This window comes from Brachycentrus maculatus, unplaced genomic scaffold (genome assembly GCF_059751285.1).
Source record: "Brachycentrus maculatus isolate JH-2025_06_01 unplaced genomic scaffold, ASM5975128v1 h1tg000287l, whole genome shotgun sequence".
Classification (NCBI taxonomy): domain Eukaryota; kingdom Metazoa; phylum Arthropoda; class Insecta; order Trichoptera; family Brachycentridae; genus Brachycentrus; species Brachycentrus maculatus.
The window spans coordinates 406,748-426,702 of record NW_028281038.1 but is presented as its reverse complement, the minus strand read 5'-3'; the positions used below and the strand labels follow the sequence as shown (position 1 = coordinate 426,702).

At 38.3% G+C, this 19,955-nt stretch overlaps 1 protein-coding gene across 1 annotated transcript in view; it reads right to left on the bottom strand.

Moving 5' to 3' along the window:
- Window positions 1-747: 747 nt before the first annotated feature.
- Window positions 748-19,955, bottom strand: part of LOC148305072 (glypican-6-like) — a 193,543-nt gene continuing 174,335 nt past the window's right edge. Inside the window, exons 2-9 of the mRNA XM_088267269.1 lie at window positions 18,471-18,614; window positions 8,467-8,701; window positions 6,858-7,014; window positions 3,880-4,042; window positions 2,778-3,440; window positions 2,236-2,449; window positions 1,273-1,472; window positions 748-1,167 (exon numbers count right to left, since the gene is read on the bottom strand). Of these exons, the coding sequence (XP_088123395.1) occupies window positions 755-1,167; window positions 1,273-1,472; window positions 2,236-2,449; window positions 2,778-3,440; window positions 3,880-4,042; window positions 6,858-7,014; window positions 8,467-8,701; window positions 18,471-18,614 (2,189 nt within the window). The 3' untranslated portion in view covers window positions 748-754. The remainder of the gene's footprint in view (window positions 1,168-1,272; window positions 1,473-2,235; window positions 2,450-2,777; window positions 3,441-3,879; window positions 4,043-6,857; window positions 7,015-8,466; window positions 8,702-18,470; window positions 18,615-19,955) is intronic.

Below are 19,955 nucleotides of genomic sequence, written 5' to 3'. Positions count from 1 at the left end.
TAATGTAACTGAAGCATATATCATCAAAATGTTTATCAAACTTTAACAAAATCAAAATTCCCAATGAAAAAAATGTATCATTATCAATTTTTATAATGTTTTATTATAGCCAATGCTATACGCAACATTTTATTGAATAAAAAAAAATATTTACACCAGTAAAACATGTATTATATCAAAATTATCGACGTTTTATTTCACTGGTTTTCTTTGACAACGTCGTTACGATGAATGATGTCACACAAACTTTATTTTGAGTAAAATATTGTGGTTAAAACACAAAAATAATCTGAAGTGTGGTTTTAGAGTTTAAATTCAACCACAGATGGCAGTACAAGTGCCTTTTTTTTTTTAAAGAAAAGTTAAATATTTGTGTTTTATTATTTACACAAATATTTCAATTTCATACTGTTTCTGTGAGCCTAAGAGGCTCATTACTAGAAATAGGTATCAAATTGTGGTAGAGTGGATTCGAACCGAGAAACTCTGACTTAAGAGTCCGCGACACTAACCACGGGACCACAACCCGACGTATTTTAGAAATAAATGTCACTGGGATTTAGTTATAAGGGCGGGCGTGCATGCCCCTTTGAGGAAAGTTTTGCTTGGACGACCATGTACGGCCATACTCCCGGACAGGTTAATCATTCTTAAATATCACTGAAATTTCTTATCATTGAAAGTCTTTCGCGTCGATTGCAATTGCATCGGTTCAACACCAATTGTACCAACGCAATTTTTCGCATATTTCCACTTAAGCAATGTCTGTGATAATGCCGCCGAACCACACGCAGACAATCGGGAAGAGGTACGTTATCATGGCTCTCTGCAGCGACATTTCCTCCTTCGCTTCCACGCCAGACGTGGAAGACATGTCCTTGTCGCTGTCTATTCTATTTTGGTCAATGTCGACATTATTGTCCTCTTCTTCGTCGATGATTCCCGTGTCCAGGTCGTTCTTTATCACTACGGGAGGGTTGTAGGGTTCATTGTCCTCGGTTATGTCTTGGTCGGGTTCCTTGTTGTCGAACTTGGGTTCTTCGGGAATATGGTGCCCGGAACCTTCTTCTTGGTCGGGGGGACCTCCCGGTTCGTTCTCATCTTCTTCATCGTCATCCCCATCGCCAGAGCCAGAACCAGACCCGAATGTGAGGGAAGCGGAATCTTCTGAAAAGAGAAAAATACAATTTAACCTCATTGTCTGATCGATCCAACCGTGGAGTCATGGTATATCAATGCAGTGAATGTGTCAAATTGCATTAATTGAAGTACCTTCTTCTCCCCATTCCACGTCCAGTCCGTTGTAGGCGTTCTTCAGCTTCCCGGTGATCCTCCGCAGGCTCATCTGCTGCGCCGAGAGCAGGCCGGCTCCCGGGAAGGCGGCGGGGGCCGCGGCCGTGGAGGAGCTGCCCCTCACCTCGGGGTTGGTGGCCAGCGCCGCGCTGCCTTCCCCAGCCAGGGCGGGGACGTATCTGTAAAGCGACGAGAGCACCATCATTAGCGTGCTGTTACTGAAAGCAGAGACTCTTCTCCACATTCCCAGGTCTGATGATAATAATAATAATAATAGTAATAAGTGTCGTGTTGTGGTCCCGTGGTTAGTGTCATGGACTCTTGAGCCAGAGTTTCTCGATTTGAACCCACTCTATCACAATTCTATACGTATTTCTAATAATGAGCCACTTAGGCTCACATAAACAGTTTGAAATTGAAGTATTTTTGTAAATAATAAAAACACAAATATTCAATTAAAATAATAATAATAATAATAGTAATTAAATTATTTGTATAGCTTCATTTTCGTAAAATACTACCTCAAGGGCGCTTATAAAAATATGGATGATAAAATTGAATAATAATAATATCATGATAATAATGATATACAAAAAATTAATAGATTAGTAGATTAAAATGTCGTCAATTGGTCTCGTCGACGTCCAGAAAGAGTTGGATTATATCCTCTTTGCATTCGATTTTCTAATGTCGGACGACGAAGATGTGATTCTTGGTTCTGTGATTTCAATAAATTACAGCCTACTCCAGATGAAGAAAAATACAAATGTTACTGGATTTCAACTTTCGCGGCAAGCATCCGACTTCGGATGTAGCATTCAGAAAGCTGTACTGACTATGAATACGAATGCTCGCATCGTAACGTGTTACGCTATGACGAAATGACTCCAGTCAGTCCCCACATTTAGGTAATGGCAGGGGAAGATATTGAGGATAGCTCACCTGGCAACGTGCGTCCCGTTCCAGCACTTCTCCTCCGAGTCGCTGGTGGCGATGGTGTCGCAGTACATCTGGGGGAGCCGGGACCAGATCTTGCGGGTCTCCCGGACCTTCTGCCGCACCTCCCGGACCATCTGGTTCAGGGACGGGCCGTAGCGGGAGTCGCCCGCGTTCTCGTGGGACGTCTCGCCCACGCCCGAGTAGGGGACGGAATCCTCTGCAAATTGCGTATGTTATTTCCGACAAATCATTTAAAAATATAGTAGAATCCTGGGAATTCGAGGGCACGAAGACAAATCCAAACAAGGTTTTGAAGTGTAGGAAAACATTTAAAAAAACATAAAAAAACTGAAGAACACATTTAGTAATACAGACATAAAATTATTATTTATAACCTTATTTTTGTTAAAAAATTTACTAATGTCAGATAAATTTTCCGTATATAGACTACATAGCAAAAAATAACATTAATAGGCACTTTTTGCAGTAGTGAGATTCATTTAAAAAAAATTTCAATACTAAATTTTATTTATTTTAAAACATACCGTCAGTCTTTTTTCTCTTTCCTCCTCCTTGCTTCTTCCTTCCCCTCTTCCTGCCCCCGCCTCTCTGCGATTCCGATCCGAAGTCGTACGATTCGAACTCTATTTCTTTGGACCCCTTTCCTGGCTCCGGATCAGCCTCCCGTTTGATCCTAGATCCGGCCACTAACCGGTCGTAAGCCATTCGCTTATCGAAGCTCCTGCTGTTGGTGTAGCTGTCGTCGTTCACAAGATCATTATTCCCAGCGACGTTGTCGTTGATGCTGTTCTTGGCCTTCAAGTCGGTGCCTCGCTCGCTGTCTTCCAACAGCTGCTTCCTCGAGCTGCCTCGGGACAGAATGAACGGATTCTTCTTCAGCAAGCTTTCCTCCGATGTTTCTATTTCGAAATCGTCGCTATTATCCGCAGCCTGCTTTGCGGCATCAGGATAACCAGAAGGGAAGCTGACACTCCTCGTCAGCCTAGATCCGCCAGAGAAGTAAGCTGTTTCGGCTGGTCTCTGACCCAAGACTGGCTTCCCGCAGCCGCTGAAGACTGTCTCCGACAGTTCCTTGGAGTGCTCTTGGAAGTTCATGATGGCCTCTGAGATCTTTATGTCGATCGGTTCGACTACCACGGCAATGTTGAATGATCCAAGGAGTCGATCGGATACCTTGTCCATTGTGTCTGAAAATTAAAATAAAATGTAAGATCAAGTAAAATAATAATCACAACAGTGTCCAAACACTTTAGTTTTTGACATCTCATCAAAGATGAAGAAGAATATGGAAGTCTGGGCATTTATGGGGCTGATGACCACCAATAGATGTCTCAAGTGAAGTTCTAGTGATTCAAGAACAAAGTTTCAAAATTGGTTCATATACATATATATATATATATATATATATATATATATATATATAGAACTTCCAAGAATTTGAGTAGTGTGGTTGTCAACAATGGGTAGAATTGGTAAATGTTACATGTGTGAAAGTGATATTTAAACCAGCCTATGACGGTCGTCAGCCCCGTAAATGCCCAGACTTCCATATTCTTTTTCGTCTTTGATGAGATGTCAAAAAATAATACGTAGGTTAGTCTAGAATTAAGAGAGTTGGAGCCTTACCAACGAAAGCATCCCATTCAGCGGAGATGTCAGCGTGGAGCGGCAGGCAAGCGCGCGCAGAGTTCAGGCACAGGTTGAGGCAAGCCTTCTCAGGCGCCCCGGAGCATGCGCCACAGGAGCGAGCGCGCACTATCAACGGAGCGCACGTTCCCTGCCCGCGCATCTGAAATAGAATGATCATAAATTAGAAAGAGAGAAATATTTGATAAATGACTTGATGTGAAACGTCTATCATTCCTCTTTATGTAAAAAAAGATGGAAGTCTGAGCACACATCGCTCACTCCTTTCAGTAACGTCATAAATCAAAATTCGTCAATTTTAAGTTCTGCATGTTTTCGAAATGCCCAGAAAATGTACTATATCCCAGCAAAAGCGGCATATTTTAAACTTACTATTTACCCGCTACAGGGCAGAAAGTATTGTTTTTGAATTTTGAAGAAAAGGTATTGTTTAATTATTTTTTTAAATATACTTAATATTTTTGAAATGGAGAAAAAACCTTCAGGTTTTACCTAAAAAGATCTGCTGCACAGTAAAAAGTTCAACAAGTGGCTTGATATTCATTTTTAATACATTGTATTACATTTATTAACATTAAAAACGTTCTCCTGAAAATTAAAGTTTTTTGATTTATGACGTTCTTGAAAGGAGTGGGCGACATATCAAGTTGAGAGACCTGTTATATTAAATATATATGTGCCCCTGTAAATATGATTTCATCAGGATTGTTATTTAATTTCGTCTAGAAGATAGTATAATAAAGTACAAACCAATTATAACCTAGCGATAATTCTATTTTTTCAAAAACTGCTCATTTTAAAGCTAACATAAAATTTTACTGTACTGGAAGCATGGAATCTTACGATTTTATATATGAATTCGGGCTGTGACACGGTACAATAGTTTATTAAAAGACAGAAACTCGTTTTATAATACATCTCACATATTCGCACATACCATATGTATCGCGATTCTATCATTCTCTCTTCTTCTTCCTGGCTACATCCCCAACTTATCGTCTTTATAGACTGCTGAGGTCGGCTCTCCTCGTCCTCAGGTTGTAGGTCGTTCTGTCATGGACAACGTCACCTAGGCCATGTTTTTTTTGGTCTTCCTCTAGATATCTTTCGAGGAAGATCCATGGCGATTGCCTGGTTCACAATATGATCAGGTTCTCTGCGTCCTATGTGCCCATACCATCTTAATTGTTTTTCCCCTACCTTCCTATTTATGTATGTTACGCCCAGGCTTTCACGAATGCGTGAGCTTTTTATTTTGTCTCTAAGGGACACTCCCGCTGACCATCAAAATGAGAGATCATAAAGATTTCAGAAAGAGAGAAATATGTAACAGAATGCAAGACATGATGATGGCAGTGCACAACGGAGTCCTGGTTCCAACTCTAATGTATGGAAGTGAAACATGGAGTTGGCAAACGAAGGATGAAAGTAGACTGAATGCAGTCGAAATGCCATCTCTCAGAAGAATGTGCAACAAAACGATGTATGATAGATGTGCGAATAGTGAAATAAGGAAGGAATGCAAAGCTGAGATAAGCATTATCGATAAAATTAAGAAAGGTGTGTTGAGATGGTTTGGACATGTAGAACGAATGAGTGAGGAAAGAACGGTAAAACAAATTTACGAGGTGAATGTTAGTGGGAAAAGAAGCAGAGGAAGACCGAGAAAAACATGGCACGATCAGGTATGCCAAATACTTGAAAGTGGTCAGGTTAGGAGTCGTAACAATCGGCAAGTATGTATGAGGAGATGCATGAACGTGGAAGAGGCGAAGACTGTTTGCAAGGACAGAGTGGTGTGGCGCTCTATTCTCTCTGCCTACCCTTGCGGGGAAGCGGCGTGATGGTTAGTTAGTTAGTTTTTTAATGCAAGACATGATGAATGCTTGGAACAAGTGCGAGAATTTTTATATCTAGGAAGCATGTTCTCAACACATTTCAGGTGGGTATTTTTTACAGCTGCAGACCGCTGGCGATAGGATTTGAAAATTACGCACATATAGTTAAGACCTTAACAGAGATTGGTATATAATTTCATATAAAAACTATGGATAATTCCTTCTTTTCTGCCTTTGAAATGAGGCCGGCGCAGAAGGTAAATATACCTTTCATTGCATCACAAGTAATTGTGAAATGAAACATATAAGAAATACATGCTTTTTATTCTATTTCTTTTCCTTTTACCTGGTATTACATTTTTTTTCTTTATTTAAAATTCTTTTGCATTATCACATGACATAAATTCAAATATGAATAAAATATAATACAAAAAAGATCCCACAAAGGCATGGCCTGTGTGTGGGTATACAATATAATTTAGGTCATAGTAAAGGACGCTGGCAAGAATACAATAGGTATTATAAGTAGAACTAGAATAATAGTGTTAATATAAAATACAAAAAATACCAAAAACTATCAGAAAACAATTTGTTTTAAATAAAATAAAAAACGTAAAAAAGATGAAAAAGTAAAAAGTTAGCAAGCATGTACCACATGAGTGATACGTCTTCAAGAAAAAGGAGCTTAAATCTGTCTCTTCAATAAACAATTTAGGCAAAATTTTCAATGTACACAAACTTACGGAATTAACATCTAACAAATAGTCTTGGAGCAGTCTTGGAACGGTTTTGGAGCTTTGAAAAATGTGTGCCTTTGCAAGCATGTACCACATGAGCAAGCATGTACCAAGTTAGCAAGCATGTACCACATGAGTGATACGTCTACAAGAAAAAGGAGCTTAAATCTGTCTCTTCAATAAACGATCTAAGCAAAATTTCAAATCTACACAAACTTAGGTAATTAACATCTAACAAATAGTCTTGGACCAGTCTTGGACCAGTCTTGGAACGGTTTTGGAGCTTCGAAAAATGTGTGCCTTTGTGTGGATTTACAAAAAGGAAGGCATTTCTGTGCGGCAAGTATAGTACGGTATTAAAATAAAGGTTGAGAAAACTTACATTTGCCATGTTGCGCGCCACATCAGCCGCAACTACAAGGGCCCTGGTGAAGGTGCGAGTTGCTACAAACGCTCTCTTCACTTGGACTACCAGCTTGGGAGGGACGTCGCCAAATGGCTGCAATTCTGCCATGTGCTCACTGACGCAGGACAAATATCTGAAAGGAGACAGCATGACAATTAATTAACAAGTTATACATTAAACAATATATCCCACTTAATATGATAACACAGTAGAAGCCGGATATAACGCTTCCTTCATAATTTGAAGCAGTGCAAGGATTAGAGTCTACGATTGGATGGCTAGAGAAGGCATAACAAGATTAAGACAGAATAAAAATCATGCAGTTAGTTTCCCTGAAAAATCATGTTCTCAAAAAAACCTGACTCGATTTAACATTCAAAGAAGATGCTAGGACATTGTTCGCAATAAGTAGTCTTTTATAGATATCTTAATTTCAAGAGATTTTTTATCAACGAATAAAATCCTTACTATCTGTGAAATCAAGTTTTATTGTGCCCGTAATTTAATAAAGGTCTAAGATTATAAAAAAGGTTTACTAGAAATGCAAACGTTTCATCATGGTGCTTCCCCGCAGGAATTGGCAAAGACAATAGAACGCCACACCAATCTGTTTTCGCACACAATCTTCGTCTCTTTCGCATTCATACATACACGCTGATTATTTCGACTCCTGGCCTAACCACTTTCTAGTATTTGAAATACTAGATCATGCCGAGTTTCCACTGCTTCTATTACCAACCACATTCGCCTCATAAATTTGGTTAACTATCCTTTTTTCACTCATTGAATTCACATGCTCAAACCACTCAACACACCTTTCACAAGTTCACCGATAATGCTTATCTTAGCCTTGCATTCTTTCCTTATATCACCATTCAAACATGTATCATACAACATTTTGCCGCACATTCATTTTACGTTTGCCGACCACTGATCTAAGGAAACCAAAGCAAAAGGCAGAAAAGAGGCCGCTCGTACAGTTTTTAATAAGGTGAGAGATATATTCTGTAACAACAGCCTCAATCTAAAGCTCCAGCAGAGAATGGTTAGGTGTTATGTCTGGTCAGTACTTCTATAAGGAGTTGAATCGTATACCCTCAAGATCAGCACTGTGAACCGACTAGAGGAATCACAGAATGCTACGCATTCCATGGACCTATATGGTCAGCAATGCAAATGTTCTCCAAATAGCAAGAGCAGGGAGGCAGTTGCTGACTGATATCAAGGTCCGGGAGGTATTCTATCTGAGGCATGTGCTGAGAGGAGACAAGTACAAGCTATTGCACCTAATCATAAAAGGTAAAATAGAGGGTCGAAGAGGTGTCGGAAGAAGGCGGATCTCCTGGTTCCATAATATACATGAGTGGACAGGAATACAGAGCGTCGAGGAGCTCCTGGCTCCGGAACATACGAGATTGGACGGGGATCAAGACCGTTGAGTCGCTGTTTAGAGCTGCCCAAGGCAAAGACAATTACTCTCAAGTGATAGTCGATGTCAGGGGGACCTGACTTGACACAAACAGAAGAGAAGAAGATCTAAGGAAATAATATTTTTTACATGTTTTCGGTGTAGTTGAAAGCTTACTTGTCATCAAAGTGGTACTGCGAGTTGAGCACCACGAACATCTTCTGGTAGAGCACGGCGAAGAAGCCGTGCATGGCGCGGGCGAGGTCGAGGTCGCCGCGCGCGTAGTAGCGCTCCAGGTCGGAGAACAGGTCGGCGAACAGGTGCGCGTGCCGCTCGTAGATCAGCCCGTACGTGCGCGTGAACATCAGGTGGAACTCCTGCTTCGAGTGCGCCAGCAGGGCGCGGAACACTTCTGCAAGGGAAAATGACAAGCTTAGAACGAGACCATTTCACGGTGACATCTAGACAACACATTAACGGGGTTTACGACCATCATTCTTCTTCAAACCCTTATCCGCACCCCAGTGGTGCATAGGGCACTGAATATTAACGCAGTGTTATCTTGATAGTTAACACGTGAAGAAAAGGTGATCAGCCCTCCGCTTCAGGTCCAGTGTGATATTGAATAAATATTAGAGTGAAAAAAAATCACTTATATTTATTTGACCCCCCTGGGAATCGAACCCGGGACCTCCAGAATGGTAGAAGAGCGTGCTGACCATTACACTATGGATTAGGCTGATTTAAGCGATTACTTTACACACATGTAACATTCACCAATTCTACCCATGATTGACAACCACACTACTCAAATTCTTGGAACTTCTGTATGTATGGTTCAAATATTTATTTAATATTACTCTGGACTGATTGATACCTGAAGCGCAGGACTGATCACCTTGCCTTCATGTAAGCAGCAATTAAGATGACACTGCGTCAATACAATGCAATACAATAGGGTTATAAGAACTTAAGTTAATATCAAAGGCGCAGGGCTGATCACCTTTCCTTCGTATATTCAAGGTAACTAAGCACTATGGATGCTCAATCACGGACAGAACGATATACAGACTAACAAACTGTAATTTGCCTCTATTGAGATGCCTAAAGCTGGAGACTGACTGGAGCATTTCATCGTAACGTAACACGTTACGATGCGAGCATTCAGGCAGTCAGTACACCGAGCCGAGCGCTCCATCCATAGTTTCGGATGCTCGCCGCGAGCAATGTTACGACGTTATGTTACGACGAAATGCTCCGGTCGGTCTCCACCTTAAAGTGTATCTTTAATTTCATCATATACAACAAATTTTTTTCTCAGACGTGTTTTATTTATTATTTACCTTGCTTATTATGTACAAGGTTTATAGATCATTAAGTGGATTTTCGTTTCTTCTAACTAAACCATGTTTTATTTGAATCTGTGTTGGGAACAGGAGGGATAATCTAGTGTGGGCCAATCAGGAACTTGTCAGCATTTGCTCATTGCTGGGAGGAAACCACGTAAAACTCCTCAGGAGAAGACGGACTGTTGAGTTTAAATCACTGTGTATAAAATTAATTAGCATCGGAACGATATTGCACATTCTGATAACATCCGCGTATACGCGAAACCGCGAGCGAAAAAAATCGTACAAAGCGAGGGACGATTAATACTAATGAAAAAATGAGCATCCTCCAAATTTAGAAAAATAAAATAAAATAAAACCCCACAAACGATTTGCAAACATCAATAACTCCACTTTGCGCAATTCGCCCGAATACGTAATGACATTTAGACGTCATCAAAGAGCGCCGATTTCGCGCCATCCGCACACGATCAAAGGGGGAATCCCGAAATTGGAACAAATACCATAGAGAAGGAATTCGAATTTGGAATTCGAGGGGGACCGATGTTGCCATATCTGGGCGTAAATGTCAGCTTACGCATCGCGACAATTTCCGGTCACGCCGGATAGGTACTGTTGTTACGAAAATATCCGATACTTCTTGACAGCTATGGCCGGGGGGAATCTTTGAAGATTCAAAGGGGAGAAATAAATTGTTGAAAATACTAATATTGACATAATTTACGTACCTTGTACCGGCGCCATTATTCAAAGGGTTGTATCTAATTTTTCTTGAATTTGAAAATGATAAAACAACCACTACTACACGCCGTTTCCGTACAGGGGTAGGCAGAGAGGAGAGGATTATTATTAACCGGATCTTATCACCTTTAGGCATATGTATGGGAAGACTTATGGATGTGCAAATCGGAATGAACACTTCCGCAAAGAGAGCGTACCTATTTTTTTTAATTACCTAGCATCCAAGTGACTTTTTTTCCTTTAAACATGTTTCTTACCTCATGATTTTTATATGCCTATTTAATGTAAGTACCTTTTATTGCATTATATTTTACATTTTGCCCTGTGTTTTCTTACTTCTTTTTCAGTCTTGTTAACCTTAAGGCCCAGATCTCGAGCGTTCAAATCAGAATGCGCTGAGCCGCGCCCAGGGCTCGACGTATCCTCACGCTATTTTTTTTTTTAAATTTACATTGGATATTTTTTGTTTTTTAGAATATAAATAGAAAAAATATTTTTATATTTTTTTAAAAACATATTTTTTTTATTCCCTACCTTTTAACAAGTCTTTTATTTTCAAAACCATTGTATTATTTCGAAGAAAAACTAACTTAATGAGTTTTTGCAGATTATGATAAACATGGACGTTTTATTATTATATTATAAATTATATATATGTGTTTTATTATTTATTATATATGTGACTTGTGTAGGTAATATGTTTTTAATATAAATAAATAAAAAAAACGTCAGTTACCTTTTTTTTAATTACCTAACGTCCAAGTGACTCTGAAATCTAGCTACGGCTTTTGCAACGCCGTTTATCATGTCCCTACTCAGGCTTCGACTTTATAAGTTTCATAGCCTATCTACTCGTGAGTGGATTTACTCTTTATGTTTAAAGTTACTATAATTTCATGTAATTCATGAGTGAAAATTCTAGGCAAAAACACTCGCTGACGTCAGTTACCCCCTCCGCGCCGAGCACGGCGTTGTGGTCTTGTATAGGGTAATCGGTAAATGTGTTTCTCGCCTCTCTTCTAGGTATACTCTTCCTTCAACCCCCCTACCCTGACGAAGATTGATTACGGAGGGATGTCGCTTGCAGATGGCACCACTGCTTTCCCCCGCACTTTTTTTTGGCGTGTATTTAATATTTTTAACGTTGTCGTTATGTAATTGTAGTGCCGTAACAACAGAAAATAAAATACAACATACTTGTTCACAAATCTGGATTATCTCCAATTATAGGAGTTATTTTTCATATTATTTTTTGACATCTCAACATACATGTCATGAATATGGAAGTCTGGACATTTACGGGGCTTACGACCGTCATAGGCTGGTTTAAGTGATCACTTTACACAGGTGTAACATTCACTAATTTTATCCATGATTGAGAACCACACTACTCAAATTCTTGGAAGTTCTATATATATATATATATATATATATATATATATATATATGATCCAATTTCGAAACATTGTGGATGAATTAATCACTAGAATTTTACTAGAGACATCTATTCGTGAGATGAAAAAAGCTTTTTATTGAGCAGAAACTCTTTAATTTGTATGTGAGGTCCGAATTCTGGATTATAATCACATATATGAGAAACGCTAGAAAATATCATTTTCATTTGACTATTTTAGCTTATAATTTGACCAGTTAAAATATTTACAACATTTTGAGTGTGTAAAACTTGTTTTAAACATTATTTGTAATCTCATATCGCTCACTCCTTTCAAGAACGTCATAAATCAAAAATCGTCAATTTTCAGTTGTGCATGTTTTCAGAATACCCAAAAAATGTACTTTATCCCAGCAAAAGCGGCATATTTTAAACATAATATTTACCCGCTACAGGGCAGAAAGTGTTGTACCTTTTCTTCAAAATGCAAATACAACACTTTCTGCTCTGTAGCGGGTAAATATTAAGTTAAAAATATGCCGCTTTTGCTGGGATATAGTGCATTTTCTGGCCATTCCGAAAACATGCATAATTGAAAATTGACGATTTTTTATATTGTTGATATCGTTGTTGAAAGGAGTAAGCGATATATTAAAATATGAATATATTCACAAGGAAAATAAAGTCTTAAGAAGCAATGTGTACTAGTTACGAGGTGAGTGTTGGAATCTGCTAATTAGTGAACGAAATTAGTTTTAAAACAAAAATCTTGGCATCACCTGCCGCTAGCCAAACTAATCACATTAATTCCTCATACCCAGCCATTTCAGCGAGTTTCCTGAAAGGTTTACCGGAAAAAAAATAAGACTATTAGAATAAAAGCAGGCTGGCGAAGAACGGCAAATTAAGGCCCGACGTGGGCAAATTCGCCGCGAGAAATGATCGCAGTCGGTCGCCGGCTCCTAGGGTTGGTTGCCTTGAGGGATTATTCGGTGTCAGCCAGCATCCCCTAAGAGGGGGGAGGAGGTTCATTCACCCAGACACGTGGCGGTATTGAAAACACATTTGAATAGGCCAGAAATGCCACGGTCTCGTACGGCAGCGCGGTCGTATGACGAAGGGAGAAATAATGGTGGTCCGAAAGCAAATTTACCGACAGAAATGTCAGGTGAAAAAAGCGAAAAAAATATACACAAGTGACAATGCAACGTAGTATTGTCATACAAATAAATCTTTTTACCATAAATTCGTTTCTTGTTCTTCTAATGCTCATCCGAATTCAATGGTGCATAGGGCACTGCATCGTAATAAAGCTTAATTCATTCAAATATATCACAAGTGTATTTTTTTCAGAAGTTCATTTATTTCGAGATCCCGGGCTTAATTAATAGTCGGGTTGTGGCCCGTGGTTAGTGTCGCAGATCAGAGTTTCTCGGTTCGAACCCACTCAACCACGATTTGATACCTATTTCTAATAATAAGCCGCTTAGGCTCACAGAAATAGTACGAAATCGAAATATTTGTGTAAATAATAAAAACATTTTTTTAAAATTAAAAATGAAGATGTTAGAAAGGAATATATTGCTGTATGAGGGATACTTAAAAAAAATTAGAACAGTTCCTTAAGGTGGCGTGGACATGTGGAGCGAATGGATAGCGAGAGAATGGCTACGAATGTACAATATATTTGGCAAATGTGATCAGGAGAACAGAACGAAGTCTAGGTAACGCGCGTTTTGTAGTTCGTTTTTCGAGTAGCGGTTTGACTCCTCCCATCGCGGATATGGCACTCCGTTACAGGGGCAGATGTTTCCCGTTTCCTGCATCCGAATGTGCATTATTCCTTCACAAATCATAAACGTCTCCGGAGCGATTATCGAATCGCGCGTGTACATATGTCTTGCCCCTTGCTCCTTGCTCTAGGGTCGGGAAGGGAGGACATCCGGTCGTGTTGCGTTACCTAATTTTCCGCCGATTTATGCAAGGATTAAGGCGGGATTATCAATAGCCCTAAACATAATTTTAATTTTTCTTAAAACCCTGGTAATATTTTGCGTAATTCGTAAAATACGTCTACCCCTAATTCGCTTTTGAGGGTGAATAGGGCACTGTATCGTTCACAAACACCATTATCTACAACATTTTGAGTGTGTCCAAATACTTGTTCAATACTTGTTCACAAAATCTGGATTATCTCCAATTACAGGAGTTATTTTCATATTATTTTTTGACCGTCATAGTCGTCAGCCCCGTAAATGCCCTGACTTCCATATTCTTCTTCATCTTTGATGAAATGTCAAAAAATACCATTATATAGATTAAATATATAAATGAAAGGTCTTGCGCTCCAGTACCAGTCTGGAATAATATTTAAAAAAAATTATATTAAATCATTTACATTTATTTTTATCCCTCTGGGAATGGAACCCGAGACCTCTCGCATGGTAAACAAACGTGGATATCAGTTTACATACAAAAAAAATGTGTCTGAATTTCATAAGTAGCTAAGGACAATTACTCTTAAGTGATAGTCGACGTCAGGAGCACCTGGTATGACACGAACAGAAGAAGTTGAGATATATTTATGTAGGTATAGTAAATAGGAAAAAGGAGCAGAGGAAGACAGAGAAAAACATGGCACGATCAGGTATGCCAAATACTTGAAAGTGGTCAGGTTAGGAGTCGTAACAATCGGCGGGTATGTATGAGGAGATGCATGAACGTGGAAGAGGCGAAGAATGTTTGCAAAGACAGAGTGGTGTGGCGTTCTATTCTCTCTGCCTACCCCTGCGGGGAAGCGGCGTGATGGTTAGTTAGTTAGTTAGTTTAATAAATTCATTCAAAACGTTCAGTTTCATCGTACGAATAAATGCATTGGCTGCGTGAGAACTTGCAGCATTGGAGCGACAAGATGTAACACGATATAGCCCGTTGTACGAAGCGAAGTTCGTTGTATGAGTCGCGCAATGAACGAACATAAAATTCGTTATGCGATGCATCACGCTATTTAAAATGTTCAGACCAAACATTATAATATCATCAATCCCGAATCAATTGTATGCACAGGCATAAGACCCCTATAAAACCAAATTCTTTCTTTGTGAATGGTGCTTTTCTGGCATATCTGGATCCGTGTTGGGTGTTTACTGTTTGCCCAAGATCTGGCAGCATTCTAAGTAATGGCGACAGATCCGGACTAACGTCCACATATTTGGGCTTTATTCTGAATTATCGTATCCTTTGTTGGGAAAGAATAAATAAAATAAAAATAGGGGAAGCGGATTTGATGGTTCGATGTCAGATAAAATGGAATGAATAAGATGGAATGATTTCAGGGATCAAACTATTGTATAATAAGACCACCAAAAGAGATTTTTTTATTGCTTGCCAGATGAATCTATGGAATATACGAATGCGATGAATAAAGCCGTAAGATTTCTTTTGAATCCAGGAAACGGATGGAGAAAAATTTAGCCTTACGTGATGTGACTCTTTTATGGAACATTAATGATATTTTTGGAACATTGATGATATTTTTAGAACATATTATATTTTTGGCACCCTGATGATATTTTTGGAACATTAATGATATTTTTACAACATTGGTGATATTTTTGGAACATTGATCATATTTTTAGAACATTAATGATATTTTTGGAACATTGATTATATTTTTAGAACATATTATATTTTTGGCACACTGATGATATTTTTGGAACATTAATGATATTTTTACAACATTGGTGATATTTTTGGAACATTGATCATATTTTTAGAACATTGATGATATTTTTGGAACATTGATTATATTTTTACAACATATTATATTTTTGGCACACTGATGATATTTTTGGAACATTAATGATATTTTTACAACATTGGTGATATTTTTGGAACATTGATCATATTTTTAGAACATTGATGATATTTTTGGAACATTGATGATATTTTTAGAACATATTATATTTTTGGCACACTGATGATATTTTTGGAACATTAATGATATTTTTACAACATTGGTGATATTTTTGGAACATCGATCATATTTTTAGAACATTGATGATATTTTTGGCACATTGATGATATTTTTGGAATATTGATGATATTTATAGAACATTAATGATATTTTTGGAACATTGATGATATTTTTGGAACATTAATGATATTTTGATGATATTTTTGAAACCTTGAACGTTCACCTATCATTTTATATATAATTATATTTATATATGCACTCGATCTGTAAGTAACGATCAAGATAAAATTGCGTCAATATGACACAGTACCCTATGCACCATTGGGTGAGGATTGAGGTTAGAAAAAGAATATATGTACCCATACATATGATTAAATTTATACATCGCCTCATTAAAGAGTTCGCGGCAGTATCTATGATTGATTTGAGCATTAAATCACGGGTAGAATGGTGCATGTAAAAAAAAATAATTACGTTTTCAGGCGTCTCCCAGTATGTAAAATAATCCAAGATGAAACTTGCATGCATTAAAAATAAAAGAGTCTCTGCTTAGTAAAAAAAAGTATTGTCAAATCAACCATAGATAATGCCGCAACCTCACACATAAAGCTACGTGTAAATTATATGATATATCTTTGTGAAAAACCCACATTTGTGAACACGCATTTGGACATACCCAATATGTTAATCAGAATAATTAGGTCATTTTTACAACACCACTTTCTCAAAATTTCTACAAATCACATTTCACATTTTCAAATCACACTACATAAAAAAGAATAACCCGCAAATGTTTTGTGTATTTCAAAAAAATCTGCATTTAAAAAAAAGACGAAGACTCTTTTCTGTAAGTTCGGACCTGTCCGCGGGGGATTCGTTCATATCGCAGAGTAAACACATCACAATAGCCAAATATCCCGAGACCTTTCACGGTCGGGCGCGCCACCACGCCACGGTGGCACCGGCACGGTGGCCGCAGAGGGGTGCGACTTTATGATTCCGTCGGGAAACACTTGAGATATAATATATAAAGTGACACCGATGCGACATCGGAAATACAGACAACGCATGGGAGGCGCCGGACGATTTGAAAATTGAAGATAAAAATGAGTTATTGAAGGTTTTTGACACGTCTAGCCTACTTTCTATTTAACCATTGAAGTAATAGAAGTCTACAAACTATTTTTAAATAAAAAAAATAGTATTTAAGTATGTAAAATTTGTCTGATTTTTTTGAGAAAATCAGTAAATAAGTTCTTCTGACATCCTAGAGGCAGCATAAGTTTTGAAATAATTTTAATTTTCTGGGGTGATTGTCCCTGAAACATATATCGCTCACTCCTTTCAACAACGTCAAATATCAAAAAAACTTCATTTTTCAGGAGAACGTTATGAAAGTTCAAAAATATAATAAAATGTATTAAAAATTAATATCAAGCCACTTATTGAACTTTTTAGTGTGCAACAGATTTTTTTTAGGTAAAACCTGAAGGTTTTTTATCCATTTGAAAAATATCAAGCATATTTCAAAAAAAAAATTAAAGAATACCTTTTCTTCAAAATGCAAAAACAACACTTTCTGCCCTGTAGCGGGTAAATATTAAGTTAAAAATATGCCGCTTTTGCCGGGATATAGTACATTTTCTGGGCATACCGAAAACATGCACAACTGAAAATTTTCAATTTTTTTATATTTGACGTTGTTGAAAGGAGTGAGTGATATGTAAAATTTATCTGATTTTTTCGGACAGGAAATCAGTAAATAAGTTCTCCTGACATCCTAGAGGCAGCATTTATTTTGTTTGAACAGCAAGTTTTGAATTAATTTGAATTTTGTGGGGTAATTTTCCCAGAAAAACATAATATGTGTCTCCATATCCATATGGGAAAGGTCGAATACATCGATAATATGTATAAAAATGAATGAAATTATTTTCATGTGCTGATATCTCAAAAAAGATTAAGAATAATACGGAATTGTGGGTATTTACAGGGCTTACGACCTGTCAAAGGCTGGATCAACTGATCACTTTACACACGCGTAAGATTCACCATTCTACCCATGATTGACAATCACACGCTCAAATTTGGAGTGCTGTATTTATCTTTCTATTGGCACCTTTTTTATCTTAATTCACTCAACTCAACCATGGATGGTGCCGAGAGCTCACATGTGAAAGAAGGTATCAATTGAAGGATAAATACAGCTTTTGAAATTTGAGTAGTTTGACTGCCAATGATGGGTAGAATGGTAAATGTTACACGTGTATAAAGTGATAGACTTAAACCAGCCTATAACAGGTCGTAGTGCTGTTAATACAAAGACTTCCATATTCCATACCATCTTCTTCATCTATGTTGAGATATCGATTTTTTTTAAACTTCTAATCGTACAAACCCGTCATGTAAACAATGTCCGACTCCGTAGTGTAATGGTCAGCACGCTCGGCTACCGTTCTGGAGGTCCCGGGTTCGATTCCCAGAGGAGGTTCTAACAAATATAAATGATTTTTTCACTTTAATATTTATTCAATATCACCCTGGACTGGTACCTGAAGCGGAGGGCTGATCACCTTTCCTTCGTGTGTTAACGATCAAGATAACACTGCGTTTATATGATGCAGTGCCCTATGCACCATTGGGGTGCGGATAAGGGTTCGAAAGTACAAACCCAGATTTGTGAACGAATATTTCGTATAGAGGAAAAGTGTTTTGGACTTACCATCGAACCGTTTCGCCCTGAACTGCAGCGTGGTGGCCACCTTGTTGGCCTGGCTCCTCATCATGGCCTCCATCTCCCGTCTGGCGGCAGCCGTCAGGAAGGTGGACGCCGAGGGGCTGCAGCAGGAGACTCCGCATACTCCTCCTGAAACAACAGTCAGCGGTCAGTACACCGAGCATACGAAAAGTGGACAGTCTGATGGCCAAACATAAAAAGGGACAGTTACAAAAATATAGTCCTGGTCAGCAGCAATAACCTGATCTCTCCCAGCAATGAGCAAATGCTGAGAAGTTCCTGATTGATCTACACCAGATTATCCCACCAGTTCCCAACACAGATTAAAATAAAACATCCTTTTAGCAGAAGAAAGAAAAATCTACATGATAATTCAGCAGCAATAACCTGATCTCTCCCAGCAATGAGCAAATGCTGAGAAGTTCCTGATTGATCTACACCAGATTATCCCACCAGTTCCCAACACAGATTAAAATAAAACATCCTTTTAGCAGAAGAAAGAAAAATCTACATGATAATTCAGCAGCAATAACCTGATCTCTCCCAGCAATGAGCAAATGCTGAGAAGTTCCTGATTGATCTACACCAGATTATCCCACCAGTTCCCAACACAGATTAAAATAAAACATCCTTTTAGCAGAAGAAAGAAAAATCTACATGATAATTCAGCAGCAATAATCTGATCTCTCCCAGCAATGAGCAAATGCTGAGAAGTTCCTGATTGATCTACACCAGATTATCCCACCAGTTCCCAACACAGATTAAAATAAAACATCCTTTTTGCAGAAGAAACAAAAATGTACATGATAATTCAGCAGCAATAACCTGATCTCTCCCAGCAATGAGCAAATGCTGAGAAGTTCCTGATTGATCTACACCAGATTATCCCACCAGTTCCCAACACAGATTAAAATAAAACATCCTTTTAGCAGAAGAAAGAAAAATCTACATGATAATTCAGCAGCAATAACCTGATCTCTCCCAGCAATGAGCAAATGCTGAGAAGTTCCTGATTGATCTACACCAGATTATCCCACCAGTTCCCAACACAGATTAAAATAAAACATCCTTTTAGCAGAAGAAAGAAAAATCTACATGATAATTCAGCAGCAATAACCTGATCTCTCCCAGCAATGAGCAAATGCTGAGAAGTTCCTGATTGATCTACACCAGATTATCCCACCAGTTCCCAACACAGATTAAAATAAAACATCCTTTTAGCAGAAGAAAGAAAAATCTACATGATAATTCAGCAGCAATAACCTGATCTCTCCCAGCAATGAGCAAATGCTGAGAAGTTCCTGATTGATCTACACCAGATTATCCCACCAGTTCCCAACACAGATTAAAATAAAACATCCTTTTAGCAGAAGAAAGAAAAATCTACATGATAATTCAGCAGCAATAACCTGATCTCTCCCAGCAATGAGCAAATGCTGAGAAGTTCCTGATTGATCTACACCAGATTAT